The sequence below is a fragment of the Terrapene carolina genome, unplaced genomic scaffold, assembly GCF_002925995.2.
Source record: "Terrapene carolina triunguis isolate 2854851 unplaced genomic scaffold, T_m_triunguis-2.0 Scaffold68, whole genome shotgun sequence".
Taxonomy (NCBI): Eukaryota; Metazoa; Chordata; order Testudines; family Emydidae; genus Terrapene; species Terrapene triunguis.
This window is the reverse complement of record NW_020664419.1, coordinates 66,213,551-66,231,359: the sequence shown is the minus strand read 5'-3', so window position 1 is coordinate 66,231,359 and position 17,809 is coordinate 66,213,551. Positions and strand designations below refer to the sequence as shown.

At 35.9% G+C, this 17,809-nt stretch overlaps 1 protein-coding gene across 6 annotated transcripts in view; it reads left to right on the top strand.

The window, feature by feature from the left end:
- Nucleotides 1-17,809, top strand: part of PPP1R12A (protein phosphatase 1 regulatory subunit 12A) — a 200,349-nt gene that overhangs the window by 118,181 nt on the left and 64,359 nt on the right. For all 6 annotated transcript variants that reach the window (XM_024196693.2, XM_024196691.2, XM_024196689.2 and 3 more), the window contains exons 4-9: nucleotides 81-240; nucleotides 1,342-1,486; nucleotides 9,872-9,946; nucleotides 10,397-10,485; nucleotides 10,628-10,785; nucleotides 15,577-15,704. In XM_024196693.2, coding sequence (XP_024052461.1) covers nucleotides 81-240; nucleotides 1,342-1,486; nucleotides 9,872-9,946; nucleotides 10,397-10,485; nucleotides 10,628-10,785; nucleotides 15,577-15,704 — 755 coding nt within the window. The remainder of the gene's footprint in view (nucleotides 1-80; nucleotides 241-1,341; nucleotides 1,487-9,871; nucleotides 9,947-10,396; nucleotides 10,486-10,627; nucleotides 10,786-15,576; nucleotides 15,705-17,809) is intronic.

Sequence of the window (17,809 nt, the reverse complement as noted above, 5' to 3'; positions counted from 1 at the left end):
ACATGCAAGGAATGTTCAGGAATTATCAGTTAATGATGAGCTTATGTTTGAAATGAAACTATTCTCTTTTTTTCAATTAGGGGTTGATATAGCGGCAGCTCGAAAAGAAGAAGAACGGATAATGCTTAGAGATGCAAGACAGTGGCTTAACAGTGGCCGTATAAATGATGTCAGGCATGCAAAATCTGGTGGTACAGCACTTCATGTCGCTGCTGCTAAAGGGTATACAGAAGTTTTAAAGTAAGTATTATTTCTAAATGGTAGATTTTTTTCCATGTCTCCAAGCTTGTCCAGATGTTAGTGTAAAATAACTTGGCGTTAATATTATTGAAACTTTTTGGATTACATCCTGGAACCTTGTGATCTTTAGAATTACCTATTTCTCACAGTTGTTTCCTGTTTTCAATTAATGTTGAAACTTTAAACAGTGTCATGACTTTACTTAAGTTATTCAAAACTTGACAGTATTGTACATATTGAATTTGAATCCTCAATATCACTATGGCAAAAATATCCATATTTCTGAAGTATATTTTAACTTAATATATTAAGGAAAAAGGATACCTTTCTTTAATGCTAGTTGTTATCTTTGGGATAAAACACCTGGATTACAACCATCATTTACTGTGCTGTTTTTGTGCAGTAAAAGTAGTCCAGACTAAAGCAATCCAGGTTTGAGAGAAGAAAATGAGTAATTTTATTCCAAAACTTGAAGGATTACTTAGGGAAGGGCTTTAAAAGATGTATCCTTATCAAGATAACTCCATTTTTTCCCTGCAAACCTTCAGACTTCTCTTATCCTCTAATTCACTGGTGCCCAGCCTTATTATACAGGATGGCCACATAAATCTAAGCACATTTGTATTGGCCAAACAGATTCTACATATTTTAAGATTTAAAGTCACCTGCATGGATTTATATTTTAAGTTCATCTTGTTTTGTGTATATTTAGATGGGTTGTTTCTATGTACAGTATTGCCTATTTACTATGTCCCCTGTTCCTGTAAAAAGACTCTCACAAAGAGGGAGAACTCTTTGTGAGAGTACATAAAATGTTAAATGCATGTGGACAAAACAGACTGGAAAAACAAACTTCTGAATTTTTGTTGTAGTAATCTTGGGAATTGTGTTAAGATTGAAAATATTTCTTGGGAAGATATGGTTTTTTTGTTGTTTTTTAATTGAGTGTTCCTTTTAACATAGATTTACTGTTACCCCTGTGTGTGAGAAGTGAAATGAAGGCAAGAAAAATTAAAACCGTTTAAAATAATTTATCACTTAGTGGCAGTTTAATTATTACTGTCAGTGGTATACTAGATCTAATTCTTCTAATTCCTTTAGGCTTTTAATACAGGCTGGCTACGATGTAAATATTAAAGATTATGATGGCTGGACACCACTTCATGCTGCTGCTCACTGGGGTAAAGAAGAAGCATGTCGAATTTTAGTGGAAAACCTGTGTGATACGGAGACTGTCAACAAAGTGGTAGGATTTTTATGTAATCCTTGTCAAGATGCAAAGTTCTGGTCTCTAAAGTGACTTTAGAAGCCAGGGTAAGAACAGTAGTAATAATGTGCCGTTCCTGTACATGGTACTTTCTGTAATGCATGTTTTGCGAGAACCAGCATGCTTGTGTGTTCAGATTTTGTTTTAAATTTTTTGTTTTCTAAAATGACTTTGTACTGAGTTTTCAACAATTGCCCATATGCTTTGCTATTTTTCTTTGAAAATTAAATTTGAAATAAAACTAGTGAGAACTTATGCTGTGGTAGAATTTTTCTGAATGTTTAGGGTTAAATAAAATAAGGCCTTTCAATTTTTGATTTCTAATGTTACTCAGTTTCTTACTTCCGGGACATTTTCTTAACTTTTTTGGTTCATCATAACTCGGCAGCTTTGCTTGAACCCCAGATTGGCTTTAATATGTTTCACCTAGGTGAATGCTGGTGTCTTTGACTAACATTGAGCTGCGGGATGGCAAAATTAACTATTAAAAGCAATTTCTTCTTGTATTATGTGCACTAAAGTGTTAACGCTGTCTGCTGCTTTTGTGTACTTGGAAAACATAGCAGACAGCTTTGGGCTTACTAAATGATATATCAATGTGTAGCTTCATGTTTTCTTGCTGCAGGTTCTCAGCTCTTCCCTGGGGCAGAGCTTAGGAGCTGTGGACTTCCTTAACTCTGCAGCGGACCTGCTTACCCCAAAATCCAAACATTCCTATGATGTTTATAAGCTTCACAAGGACTGAAATTGTTTTTGCAGGCCAATAGGGACTGAGGCTCTGGTCGCTTCCCTTGTTTCACCTGGACCCTGAATCACTTCCACTCTTCAGTTCCTGTAGTGCATGTGAATTTTCTTGCACACCTTTTAAGGTGTATGGGGATTAATTAACAAGGCCCTTCTTAAATATTAAAAAAAAAAAAAAAAAAAAGGAAGGTTTTAGGCGTAAAAACTTAAACTGGAAATAAGTTTGTAAATATCTATCATTTATATAATGAGGAAACCACTTAAGGGTAATATTGTAGTTTATCTTGAAAATCAAACATTATGCCTAAAAGTTTAGGTTAGACTTAGAGTCAAAACATTAAAAAAAGGTGAACTTGTCTTTTAAACAACTTTGTGCTCCTGTATTAATGCACACAGAACCACTGAAAACCAGAAGATAACACTGTACTCAGACAACATATTTCAGTTGCATCAGAAAGTCAGAAATTGATTTAACTGAGCTCTATTAATCTTTGTTCTTAAATCTGCCCTGAAACTTAGTTCCTTTACCAAGTGAGTGCTTAGACTTTTTTGTGGCCTGGAGGTGCAGGTGGTGGTGTTGGTATTCTGGAGAACTGTCCCAGAGAAAACTTGGATATCTTCAGTCAAACTGAGGCAAGAACGGACAGAGGAGAGGCAGACAAGAGAAACTGAGCAGTGGTGGCTGGAGACCTGTGCAGCTGAGATATTCCATCTGTAACTTTGCAAAATACCCAATCAGTGGCGTGGCTTTCAGAGATGCTGAGTACCCACAACTCAATTGAAATTAATCTGAGTTGTGGGTGCTGAGCAGCTCCTGAGAACCAAGACACTTTTATTTAGGTGCCTAGCTGTGTGTGGATTGAAGGCATTTCAACAAATACTTTTATTGCAAAGTCATTTTACCTAAGGAAAATAAGCCTATATCAATAGTTCTTGAAAATAAAACATTTACTTAGCTGTTTTACATTAGGCAGTCAGGCTTGAAAACGTTGGCCTTACTATGCATATAAATGTACATAAGTTTTCCATTATCACTAAAATATTCTATTTGTAGAGTACTATAAGTGTAGAGCCCACAGATGATGGTTCCAGGTGAGGGAGTGCTTTTATCTTTGAAGTGGTCAAGCAAATTGTGACCCAGACCAACCTGTTATCTCTTAACACACTCCTGATGGAATAGCTTTGTGTAAGAACTTCCATAGAGATTTTCACAAATACTGTAGCCTTGTTACTTATGGGCACTTGTCAAGCTTTACATTTCCATCTGGCAAGCTTTAAATTTCCTTCACAAAACAGAGATGAGTCAATCAAATGTAGCTGAATTTGATCTAAGCTTTATCAGGATCCAGTGAAAAAAGAGTTTGCAGACAGTATGAACAGGTTTTTCCCCCCCTCAAAATCTCTGACCTGTTTTTAAGATGATTCTTGAAGTTGTCTTGTTTCATTCAGTGTCGGGAGTCACTTTTTTCCCCTCCTTGGACACTTCTTTTTAAAAGGTGGAGAAGGTCTTTCTTTGAAGTTTTCCATATAGAGGCTTATGGCTGCAGGTTGAGATGATACCCTACATTTCTTACACACGTGCACACACACACCCTTAAATCCACGTGGTATGCTGAACGTTTTTGAGAATCTGAAATTATTTGTCAGCTGCTGAAATGAGTAAGCTGCAGAATGAACTCCCACAAACTTTCCTAGTCAGCCTCTACTGAATATACTAGATAATCTGTTTAGATGCACTCCCCTTTCCCTTCTCGTTGGAGCCACCCAGAGTCCATTCTTGCTATTACAGAGCAGCTGGGTGACATGGATTGTACACACAAACTAATAGGTCTTCTGCATCTTTAAAGTTTGATATTTAGCTATGCTGGATATTTTTGCTAAAATGATCAGCAAGAAGTGTGTTTACAGTTCTAATATATAAATGGTTCAATTTCAGAGTTAAGGTCATTGAGATAAATGAGGCAGTTTACACCTCTGAAAGTGACTATTTCACGCTTTTTATCTGTAAACTGACACTGCTTGGAGGCTGCAGGCACACACTCAAAAGATTCCACAGAAACTGAAAGACCATAACTGGGATGTAGGAAGCATAGGAGACCACATGTTGCCTGGCTTACCGTTGTGCAGCACACATCTAAGCTGTATCAAAGAGGCAGAACCCTTTCCAGTCCCGGGTTTGCTTAAAATAGCCGTAAGTGGGTGCATGGTTGTCTTTGTTTGGCTATCAGTCTGATTGAAACAATAAAGATAAGTATGAACTCCTCTCCTTTATCTTAATGAGCTGTTAAATCTGAAGCTGTTATGATCATTTTTAAATGCCAATACTGCTAATTTTTTCATTGCTGATTTTTGTACCAAAACATAATTTGGGTCATTTGTCCAGTACAAACAGGATGTGTTTACAACAAGCAAGGAGGAAACAGTTGGTCAGACAATGTTTGCTTGAAGGACTTAGTCGTTGTCCTTACCCTTGCCACACTTAAGTGCATCTACAACTATACTGTTTTTGACATAGTTTTGCTGTATCTGCCCAGCTTGCTGTGAGTTCTACCAGTGCATCTGGGACTTCATGTAGTTTCACAGCACTGTTGTTGGAAACGGGCCTTTGGTTCCAAATAAAAGCTTCCAAATACAAATCACTGCATAATGGGACTAATTGAGTAGGACAGTGTGTATTGGTGCCTTTCAGCTATTCCTGTGGGCTGGAGAAAGGGAATTGTTGAAGTCACCACCAGTTTAGCCAGATCTGAAGATGGAATCTCATGCACTGCAACTACCTGATGCAACCAATAGTTGCAATGACTGTTTTGGGTGGATTCAAGACATTGCAAGATGATGGCATACCAACCAACAGATTTACTTAGTGAAGACAGGCTTAAAACTGCATATTTATCTATTTGTTTATTCATAATCAGTTTGTGTGAATGCATATTCTATAGGAATCAGACTGACAGTTTTAAAACTGAATATATTTAAATATTCTCTTGGTTGGGGTGGACAGCCAAACAATTTATTATTTCTGATCTTTAAAAACTAATGTGAAAAAAGAATACAAGGCTATCAGCTAATAAGTGTTGGTTGCCTGTGGTGTGCTTTGTAGGTGATTTATAGGGCATATGGGTTTTTTTATAAAACTTCTTCCAGCAAAATGGATAAATGTGCAACACAATAAAATCTGGTTTCAGAGTACCAGCTGTGTTAGTCTGTATCTGCAAAAAGAACAGGAGTACTTGTGGCACCTTAGAGACTAACAAATTTATTTGAGCATAAGCTTTCGTGGGCTACAGCCCACTTCATCGGATGCATAGAATGGAACACACAGAAGATATTTATACATACAGAGAACATGGTGGGAGTAGCCATACCAACTGTAAGAGGCCAATCAATTGAGATGAGCTATCATCAGCAGGAGAGAGAGAGAAACCTTTGAAGTGATAATCGAGATGACCCATAGAAGGTGTGAGGATATTTTAACATGGGGAAATAGATTCAATTAGTGTAATGACCCAACCATTCCCAGTCTCTGTTCAAACCTAAGTTAATTGTATCTAATTTGCATATTAATTCAAGTTCAGCAGTCTCTCTTTGGAGTCTGTTTTTGAATAAATAATGAACAATAAAATCTGCTATTGTCAAATGCAAAGTAATGGGTTCTAAATGGACTATATCAAATAAAGAAAGACCTGGATTGACAAAACTCACATTGACTTCTGTGGGGGCAGGATTTCACCCCATGCTTAATAATGGACAGCTCAGTAAAGACCTGTACTCCAGTGCACAGCAGTGTCAGAAAAGCAAACAAAATATTAACATGTATACAGAATGAGATGGAGAACAAAGAAAATATTGCCATTATATAAATCAGTGGTATGCCCTCATGTGGAATATTGTATTCAATTCTGGTTATCTCTTTTCAAAAAGGAATTAGCAGTTCAAAGATGGGTGATAAGAATGGTTAGATTTTTGGTTAGATGGTGGTTTTTCCATGTAGAGACTGGGACTCTCTAATCTTAGAGAGGAGAATAACAACTGGAGATACATTGTAAATGTACCTGAAATAACGATAATAATGATATTAAGAAGATAAGGGTACTGCTAGTCTTCTCTTTCTCATAATTCAAGAACAAGCCACTCAATGAAACTGAACAGGATCAAATTTAAAACTGAAACTGTTTCCTGTTATGAATGTACAATTAGCCTGTGAACACTGTCACCTGATATTTGGGGTAACAATATTTAAAAAATGATTTGATGCCTCTGTGGATAAGAATATCCAGAGTTATAACAACAAATATTAAAAAGGATAATTTTGGAAGAGGATATGACAGCCTCTAACTGTTGAGGTTTAGATAGAAATTTTCTCTAGGGGCAGATTATCCCTACTTCAGTGTTTCTCGCATTTTCTCTGAAGTAGCTGGTACTGGTCACCTTCAAAGGCAGGATACTGGATTAGGTGGAACAGTGGTCTGATCCAGTATGGCAGTTTCTCTGTTACATGTCTGTGTTCAGTTTACAAGTAAAAAGACCCTTTTTTCCTGCAATGTACGCTGCAAGTTCAGACTTTATTATTCTTTATAAATGATCAGTATTGTGCCAGCTAAATTAATATGCTCCACAGCACCTGAACAGCTCTCCTACCTTTCAGATATTTGCATAAATTGGTCCTTATTGTAAAAAAGATTGTTTAGGCACAAAGAGGAATGAATCTCTCCCTCTCTCCCTGCCACCACCCCCACCTTCTTAGCTGTGTTGGTTCTTCAAGGCTAACTGGAATGAAAAGCAGTAGTAAAAGCTTTCTTTAGTCATTAAAGTTATGTGATTTTTGAATACATATAGGGAACAGATTTGTTGAGTCAGAAATGGTTATTTATTCATAGTCTAGGGTGACCAGATAGCAAGGGTGAAAAATTGGGACGGGATGGGGGGTAATCGGCACCTATATAAGACAAAGCCCCAAATATCAGGACTGTCCCTATAAAATTGGGACATCTCGTCACCCTATCATAGTCACTTCATAGAGAAGAAACTTTATTTTAAAGTTAACAAAGCTTTTGATTTGAAGGGAAGTTAGTTGTGTATACTTAAAATATCAGAACTCAACTCCCAGCAAATCAGATTTTAGGACCTTTTTGTTGCACCAGGTAGACAAGTGGGTGGGCAAAAGGAAACCTCTTTCAGTTTCTGAATCCACTGTAATCCGTGACAGCAGTGGCCTGTGTTCGATCTTAGCAGTTAGCACTGGCTAGTTCATATTGTTTATTTGATATAGTAGTTTTCAAAATAAAATTGCATACAACATTGCTATGTGGTAGGTAAGTATTACTACCACTATTTTACAGCTGGCAAAATTGAAACAGAGTAGTTATGAACTACTAAAGTCACAGTAGGTAGGGAGAAACTCTAATAGTAATGAATGTTTTGGTTTTAGGTTAGAGCGGGGAAATGGGTTTTCATTTGAAAAAATAGCTGCTGCAAAATCAGAATAATAGTTGAATCCAGTTTCCTCAACTACTACTATTCATACTGGAACAACTGTTTATTTCACTGTAGGATGGCAGGATCATGAACTGTTCACAATATTAAATAGTCTGTGTTACATCTAAAAGACTATAGCTCTGCAGCTACGTAGAGCATAAGCAGAGCTGGCTTTGATTGACTTGCAGCACATTACTGTTACAGAGAATGTCTTCCTAAAGAATGAGCTTTTGGCATTCTGGAAATTTGTACCAGAGAGGCTCCTGGCAGAGCTGATCAAGGCATCATTACTATGTTTGGTCAATTTCTCTCTGGAAAAATTCCTTTTCTGTAGTGAACAACTACTGACCGACAGGTGTTCATTTTAACTGGTTTTTTAGACTAGATGAGTCAGAACATGTCTCAGTTTGAAATACAGATTATCTGGAGAGAAAAAATGCTTCATAGATCTTGTATTTTTATTAAAATTGCTTATTACCTAAACATTTAAAAATGATTCACTTGATGTAAATATTACCTTGAGCTATGCCCTTAATAAAAAGAGGGTGCCCCTGCAAGGTTATATACAGTGACTAAGGGTGTGTCTTACAATCTAATGACATGCCTTGATGGTTGTGAAGCATGAAACTAAAGGAGCATCATTAATCCATAATACCCTTAAAGTATATTACTGTAGTTTGAAAACCATTAATTCAAAAGGACAACATCAGATATGAGAGAACATTTAATATTAAGAAATTTAGGTGCAAGGTTATTTTTTACCAAAATCCTCCTTATCGGTTAATATTAAAGACTTACAGTAACTATTTTAAGAAAAAATATTCATTTTAAAGTAAAAGGAGTGTTTTATATTATGAACAACAGAAAAAAAAAAATCCTTTCCCTCTCAGCATCTTTTCAGTCAGCCTTGGGGAAGATTGGGGAAACAGTTTACCAAATACAATAAAATAAAGTAACCTGATAATTCAGATAACATTGTTAATAGTATTACATAAAAAATACATTAAAGAATGTTAGGGTTGCAAAGTCAAGCACTCAAAAGTTAGGAAACATCAGAATGAAGGATACCAGAAGGAGCTATTGTAGGGAAATTCTCAGCCCTGCGGCCCTGGACAGAAAACCTGCTCATTAGACAGAATCTTCAGAGAATTTAGCTGCCAAATTCTAAAAATTGTCTACTGAGCATGTGTGAACTGAGTTTTTCAGAGGCTCAGAGCTTGGCCAAATTTGGGTGAATTTTTATGGGGACAGCAAACAGCACATGCCTGAAACCCAGGTGATCCCCATGTCAAATGTCAAGTCCTTGCTCCAAAGCATTTGTGCACTAGTTTCTCATTTAAACAGTTTGTAAGAAACTTGTTAACATCACTAAACAACATGTTTTCCCTTAATCTTGTTTGAAGAAATAGCTGAGCAGTTACTTTTGAAGAATTTCAGCATTTATTCAGCTTAAGGTAGACACAGTAAATTTCAGTCGAAATGGTTAAAGATGGTAAACTCATAGGCAACTGAAAACTCGTTCTTATAAGGGCAAGTGTCAGACAACCGTAATTATAGGCAGTGTTACCTGCACTGCTTTTATCTGTTTACATGGTGCAAGTTAATTTTTTTAACTTTGTTCTGATCCATGGACCTGTGAGAAATAGAAAGTTGCAGATTCTCCAGCTAAATGAAATTGGCATCCATTTCCCATATATCACTGATCTGAGCTGATCATCCTACTCACCCCCAACCTTCTTTGAGCACCATATAACAAGCAGCTATTAGGATGACTCTCTTAGCTGTTTAAAACCCATTGAGGCTCAGAGTAAGATAAGTGTCTTTCAAACACTTTTTTTTTTTTTTTTAAGCTGGGTTCATGGCATTATGGAATTTAAAATTCTACTACAATAAAATCTTTTTTTCCCATGGAGAAATGCTTTTCTGAGCATGTATATTTTCCTGCTCATTTCAGCTTCAGGTAGAAGTGGATTTGCAAAATTCTGTTGAATCACTGCTAGACAGGTGGAATGCTACCAATTTTGTGATGACATTTAGCTCATACTTACGGTTGTGTGTCTTATTACATGATCATGTGACTAGTTATCTATTTTTTAAATCCTTCTTTATAATTATGATATATTACCTTTTTCCCTTCCACACCAGGGTCAGACAGCGTTTGATGTAGCAGATGAAGATATTCTAGGATATTTAGAAGAATTACAAAAGAAGCAAAATCTGGTAGGCTTTTTAGAGATATCTCTCTCTCTCTCTCTCTCTCTCTCTCTCTCTATTTATATGTATGTATTATGGTGCATGTGTGTTTATATGCAAGCTATAACTAATTCAGATTAGTATATGGAATTAACCTTCGGGTTTGACTTGAGGTGCTTAACTGTCCTTCTGTGCCACTCTTTCTTGTTCTATTTGGTCAGTGAAGTTGATCTGAAAATCTTCAAAGGAAAAGTGATGTTTTTTAGGCAAAGCTTTCACTGTATTTAACTACCCAAGGCAAATGCTATATACAGTTATTTGTCATATGCTTGTTTGGGGGTGTTAAGTTATATGTGTTGTAAATAGAGGATTTCTTATATTCTGCAGAAGACAGTATCTTTTAATAACATTTTTATTAAATATGTGTATTTTATACCATTCTATCATTTGAATTGCATCATTTTATCTCTCTTTAAGCTTCATAGTGAAAAACGGGAAAAGAAATCTCCCTTAATTGAATCTACAGCCAACATGGATAATAATCAGTCACAAAAGCCATTTAAAAAGTAAGTAAATCATTAAGATGTTCCTGGTGAGGAAAATAACTTCACAAACTTTCACAAATACTAAGTTTGGCTGGTTTGTTTTACTGAAGTTAAGATTAGATATTCTATATTTTTTATTTGAAATTAATGTTTTTGGTTCCAGTAAAGAAACTTTGATTATTGAGCAAGAAAAGAATGCATCTAGTATTGAGTCTCTGGAGCAAGAGAAAGCAGATGAGGAAGAAGAGGGAAAGAAGGATGAATCCAGTTGTTCAAGTGAAGAGGATGAGGAAGAAGACTCAGAATCTGAAGCTGAAACAGGTAGATAATTTTGGAGAGGTATCTTTGGTTTAGGATGTTGCTTCAGTTATATATTATACTGGGCTTATATGATGGGAATTAATCATTGTAGCGTCTTGATTCCACTTTTCATTTCATTTACTGATGGCCACTTTCTAGTTTCAATAAATTTTAATAGTTTTTAAACAAGTTTAAATCCCCATTTATAAACACAAAATGTAATTCATATGAAGACTTTTGCAATGAGCTATATTCTTGTATTTATGGCAGTGATTGGAATTGAAACTCTTAATTCAGTAATTTGATTAGCTATTTATAATCAGTATTTTTAATCAGAGAATAATACAAGGTAGCAGAGACTTCAAATAACATACCTAAAAGGGATTTGGAACAGGGAGGAGACAAAGGAAAAGACAGAAATAAGACCTCTGTGGGTAGAGTTCTTTGCTCACCATCCTAATGCCTTACATCATGGAGCATTGGAAAAGAAAACATCCTCATGTGTTCTGTCATCTTGAAACAGACTCTGGCAAATGCAGTGGATAATTCTGGCTCAGATATTGACAAATTAGAGAGACCTGTTTCAGATCGATTATTATATACTGGAATAAATGTGGTTTAAAAAGTATTATTTTTGGTAGTAGCTCAACATCTGCTTCTCATGCAACTTCAGCTCAAGATTAATAGTACCTCAAAAGAGCTTAGATTCATTTGTAGAGAAACTGGCACTACAGCAGTCTTGTTTAAAAATCTAAGTTGGATGCCATTGTTCAGACTTCTCTGTGCACTCCTAGATTTGGAGAAAATGTTCAGCATTTTGTGCACGTGTGTGTGTGTGTGTGTGTTCAATTGCTGTAACAATATTTAAAAGAGTCTAACACACACAGTGTGTATCGGGGGGCGGATTGGGGGGAATTGGGAGGCACAGCGTTTTCTAGCATCTTCTTCCTAAACCCGGTCCATCCCAAATGTCTATCAAAATTTGCCACCTCTTCTCATGCCACCACCAAATTGCATAGTAGCTCTTATCTCCTTACAACTTTCCTCTTCTGTGTCTCTGTCTAGGTATGTTGATAGTTGGAAAAACAATGCTGCTGTTGTCTGTTTGGATAACCGCCTACCCATCTGCATGTGGCTGCTCTAGGGACTGCCCCTTGAGTTGGGGAGAGGAGAAGTTGGTTAGTCTATGTGGGTGATCAAACAATTTCAGAGGAGTTACCAGCTGCTTTCCCAACTGCCCCTTTCCCCCTGCAGGCAGATCAAATGAGGAGCTTTTCTCTGTCACCAAACAGAAGCAGTGGTACTTAAATTACCACCTGGGCCTCCACGTATATCTGGGGCCGGGTTTTATGCTTGCATGTGGTGTTAGGTGAATGTGTAAATACATTGCTTAAACTTGTGTTCTGTGTGATTGTAAAATATGCTAGGCAGTGATAGATCGCTATTACTAATATAGCAATGTTTTTAATATGTAAAACAACAGAGAAATGTTGTTATATTTATACATAATATTATATATTATATATTATATTATATATAAGTACGTTATATTCTAAAGAACAAATGCCTAATGGAAAAGAAATCACATAGTATTTGGAAAGAAATTTGCAGAGGGTTAAACTATTTTGTACCTAATTTAGAGGCATGCATCAAAATATCTAGAGAGATGCTTAATATATAGTTGCACTACTTAGTTTTCTATTTTTAGACTATTTTAGACTAACCTGGTAAAGGTTACCATTTTAACCCTAATTTTCAAGAATACTGTAGATTATATAAATTGAAAGATTGGATTTATTGAATAAATTTTCATTGGAACCAAAAAAACTTGAAAAACAGTAAAGCAGAACTTTAGCTTTCCTTATTCTCCTTTCTGGTGTGATTTGCCACTTCATGAACTGGGTCTCTGGTGAACTACAAAAGGCCCATAATAAGCATCCATATGAGAGAAACTGTCTGCATTTTTTAGGCTTCCCCTTACCCTCTCTGGTTCTCATACAGGGTTCCCCTGATTACCCTCAGAAAGATCCTCTTTCTTTTTTAAAGACACTTTATATAGCTCTCTTCTCTGTCAAGTTGCTGTTTTGCATCAGGCCTTTGCTACCTCACCTTTGAAAATTCTGTTAGAAGATTGTGACACTTTATCAGATTGACATTCCTACAGTGAAGAAGAAAATTCTTCCAAATCAGAAAATATATTTGGATCAGTTTAATGTTTCTAAGTTGTTTTGTCATAATCTTGTTAAATCTTTGTTAAATCTATTAGCATTATAGTGCAATGATACTCATATACAGTCAATAAAACTATCTCTTGGACATAGTGACTTGAACATTTTTAAATAATTAAAATATCCTTGTCAGCCATCTCTGCTCATCTTAAAATATTCTGCCTTCATATAGTTCATCCACCTGAGCTACATTTCAGCACTGGACCAATAAAAATGCTATAAATATTTTCCATAAATGAAATTGTGGGATGGGGTAAGCTCCAGAACTAAATTCTCACTAGATTTTCATAGTTCTTAGATTTTAATTAGACCATCGTCTCCTATAAATGTTTAATGATATACTGCAAAATCACTCTCAAACTTAGAGAGTCAATCATCACTTTGGTATTCCTGCATCCCTCATCTAGAGAGGTTGAGGTTTGTTAAACTTAAGTCACCTTTGATACATCATGCAGTGGTGCCTCAGTCACTGCACTAGCTATAATGTTTTCTAAACTCCATGACTCTTCTAACTGTGTTCTTTTGATTACTAGTAGATGGTTTTGTGCCAGGAAAATTTGACTCTGACACAAAAATTAATTTTCATGTAAACTTTGGACTTTCTTTAATATAAACAAGGCTTTTATCATACTTTATTTGGCAAACAAGAGAAGTTAGGCTTTTCCCTGAAGAGCTGCATCTCTAAATTTCAGCTGCACTTTCCCTTTTTTCCCATTATTCCTCTTAATGTAGCTTTACAGTGAAACTTCTCAGAAATTTAATGATGATTCCAATTGGATAATGTAAAGCGCTTTTCCACACAAATGTAGTGTTGCAAACTCCTGTGACTTTTATTACAAGTGATGTGATAGTTGGTGTGTTTTCGTAAAACCTCAGCTCCTGGAGGCTATTGATTATGTGAGAATCTCCCTTTTTTTTTTTTTTTTTTTAAGATAAGTTTCTATCCGTAAGGGCTGGGGGTGTAGAAAAACTTAAATATGTGAACTCATGCTCTGAAGGCTAACCAACCAGAAAGTAAATAAAAACCTAATGTTTATTCATTTTTTAAATTTCATGATTTTTGGGGTAGCTTGACTCCTGATTTTTGAATTTAGTATGTATACTAACTCATATAATTAATGTATAGTTTTATTTGCTGGCCTGCCATTCCCTCGGATCATTTCAAACATTGTCATGTTGCTCTATCTTTTCCTTCCCATCTCGCACCTCTTCCCACATACTTGAATTATTATGCTGCTACTTCTCTTCTTCCACATTAGATTCAAGACTGTACTCCTCACTTATAAATCTCTCTTTAACTACTGCACCTATATCTGTCTCCATACTTCTGTCAATTCACATGGACAATCCACATTTCTAGTCTAATTGATCTTTTTATCAAGTGAATACAGAGTTTTTGCCTTTTTATGTTTTCCCTATGTGTGCAAGGAGCTTTTTATGAAATACACACCATATCACATACACCAAGAACCCTCCAACCTGTAGATGTGCTCACTTTACCAGTTAAAATGTGTTTTTACTAAGTACCAGGCTTGCAAATTTGACCTGAAGCCAAGCCAGGTACTTTGCCACATGCTTCACCAGCAATAAAGATTCTGCAATTGGACCTTAAACTAACAATTTTATTCACCAATTAATTGCTCTCCCAGGTCTGTGTTGGCTCTTCGGTGCTTATATAAGTTAAAAGTAGTTTAAACTTAGTGAATAACACATTTGACTGAATTTGTATGGGGAGCAGATTGTTGGAGTAAGGAGGTGCCAATTATTTAATTAGTTACTTTTCACAGCAGAACCACACATTAATATCTTTCCATTGTATTTTATGCTGTACTGTATTATACCTGTTTTGTCTTTACACTGTGACCTCTTTAAAGCAAGGACCTGTTTTACTGTAGTGCAATGTACATTCATTGCACTTTGTAAATAGTCTTGTGTTATCTTTGAAAACTCTGAATCAGTTTTGGATCAGAATCTGTGTTTATTTGCTGACTTGCAGTATATTACTCAGTACAAGATACTTAACCACATGTGTAACTTTAAGCACAAGGTGTCCCAATGGGACTAATTAGAGGCTTAAAGTTAAACACATAGATGAGTACGTTGCTGAATTGAGGCCTTTGTTAATAAAGATAGAGAAGAATGTTGTAGTTTAGGAAAAAACAGTTACAATCCTTCCGAAGGCAAGCAGTCCAGACCTAATAAGGATTACGTTACCCACACTGTCCAAAACTAAGTAGGCTGATTTTTTTTTTTTCCTTCATGCATCTGAGAGCTTAACTTTTTTGAGGGGCATCAGCAAATGACTAGGGTCTGAAGCTGCAACCCTTAAGAGCATGTAATTTTGACTAATGTGAATGGGAATGCTGTATGCCTAATGACTATGGGAAAAGGTCTTGTTATTTTTGACCAAGAGACAATTAAAATGGGTGGGGGCAGGAGTAAACGTTGAAGACTAGAAAATGGCATGACTAACAGTATATTACTTGGGAAGGTTTAACTAGGGTTTTAAGCTATTCTGAAGAAATGTGATTTCTATGAAATCAAGAAATTTACAAATGACATATCTTAAATGTTTTATTTGCAGACAAAACCAAACCTTTGGCATCTGTAACTAATAATACAAATAACATCAATGCACAACCAGCTTCTGTAGCTGTGACAGCATCTTCCATAACCACTGGTCAAGTGACACCTACATCACCCATTAAGAAGGTAAAACAAAACAAAATTTCTTTATGTATGTGTTTCTAGATAGAATTTATTCTTAAACAATAGAACACTAAGTACTATGTGTTGATTCCAGTGTAAAAATGTGAATTGGCTTGACCGAATGAGTTTTAGATAATACACCAAGAATATTGAAGTATTCTGTATTCTTCTTTAGAATATTTGCTTTCAATTTTTATAAAACGTACAGCTTTAAGTATTTTCAAAATTGAGTTTCATCATGTTTTACTAAGACTTCTACATGTATGTTACATACCTGAAGGATAGTAGTTGTTTAACAAAAAAAATTATCCAAGAAAAAGCACCTCTTAAAAAATCTTTTATTTATAAACCCACTCTACTTTTTATGGAGAGTGGGGGGACTTGTTCTATTTAAATCTAAACAAAGCAGATTGTAAACAAGAACCTCAAGAATGTAACTTAATATACCGTATACACCTCTACCCCAATATAACGCTGTCCTCGGGAGCCAAAAAATCTTACCGCGTTATAGGTGAAACCGCGTTATATCGAACTTGCTTCAATCTGCCAGAGTGGGCTGCCCCACTCCCCCTTCCCGCCCCCTCCCCCCCCGGAGCGCTGCTTTATCGCGTTATATCCGAATTCGTGTTATATCGGGGTAGAGGTATATATAGTTGTGTAGAAAAGGAAGTACTTGTGTTCCTGAACACTTGGACTCTTCTGAAACACAGGAAATAACAAGTAGCAATTTTAATAAAAAACTAACACACGATAACAAACCAATAGAGGACAGGAATTTTAAACTGATGTTCTATATATGTAATCTAACTGAAAACACTTTTTCAAATAATGTAACTTATTGTTTAATGTATATACATATTGGGACCATATGTGTTCATTGTTGATAGATCCAAGGTGTTGCGTGTTGGAATCAATTAAGCTACTCATAAACCTGGATAGATGGGTAGAATGGAAATAGTGTTTGAAATTGACTTTTTGTTTTAGACATACAAGCTGCATTTTTAGACTTGTTGGAGGAGGGACTTGAGAGAAGAAATCTGCTCAGGTCCTCTGTCATGCAGCTTTCAGTCTCCTGTCAGTACTGCTCCATAGTTGAGGGAGGACTCCCATGTAGTATTTTTTTAAATCTTAACGACTGTTCTGTGCTTGGTTCTTCAGCTTCTCCTGTGCTTTCTATACCAGTTCCACAGTGTTCATCAGTTCTAAAGTCATGCAGCTGAAGTGAAAGCCTCAAAATATCTCTGCTGCTTCTGCCTCCTCTTTGCAAATCTGAGGTTGCAAATATCAGACAAGTACAGAAGAATTTGAAATAAAATGAAGGATATTTCTTTTTCTAGTCACAATGTTTTGAAATGGTGAAGCAACTTTTTAAATAACTACATTTTCAATCTTGGCCAGTCTTGGTTATGTTTATCACCAAACCCCACCAGTTACAAAAATAACAGATTTACAAAGCAGAAAGGATGTGTTGAACATTTGAACTCTGGGAAGGAGTTCTGTGAAAATGGCTCAAGCAGTAGAGGAGACATCTCATAAACTTTTAAAATATAATGTGATGGCCCACAAAGGACCCAAACCTTTCCCTGTTCTCTCAGAACTTGTGTAAAATTATATTTGCAGCAATATGAGCTGGTCAGAACTTTGTCCTCCGATACATGTGTATATGTGGTTCCCTCTCATTGGTCCTTTGGGAGTGATAGACATGAGAAGTGAATGTTATTTATTCATTAATTTTAAAAACAAGTACAGGTAAGAACTCTGCATTGAAATGGTAGGGATATGACTTTCAACATTTTATTTTAAAAGTTTTCCTTATTTTTTTTAAATGTCTATTGAAACAAGGATAGAGAATCCCATCTCTCCCTGGGGCCCTGTCCTGGTAGGAGAATACACAGCCGCACTAACTTGGGGAATTTTCTGTTTTAAATTGTTAAGTGAATTTTAAACAAAATAGAATATTCCAAGGTGTTCATTTGTCAGTCTACAATCATGTTTCTGTATTATACATCAACAGGCTAACCTGGCCAGCTATTTGCTTAATTCGCTTTTCATATTTGGAAGTAATATGTAAGACTGTTGTAACTTACCTGAAATCCTGTATTAGATTT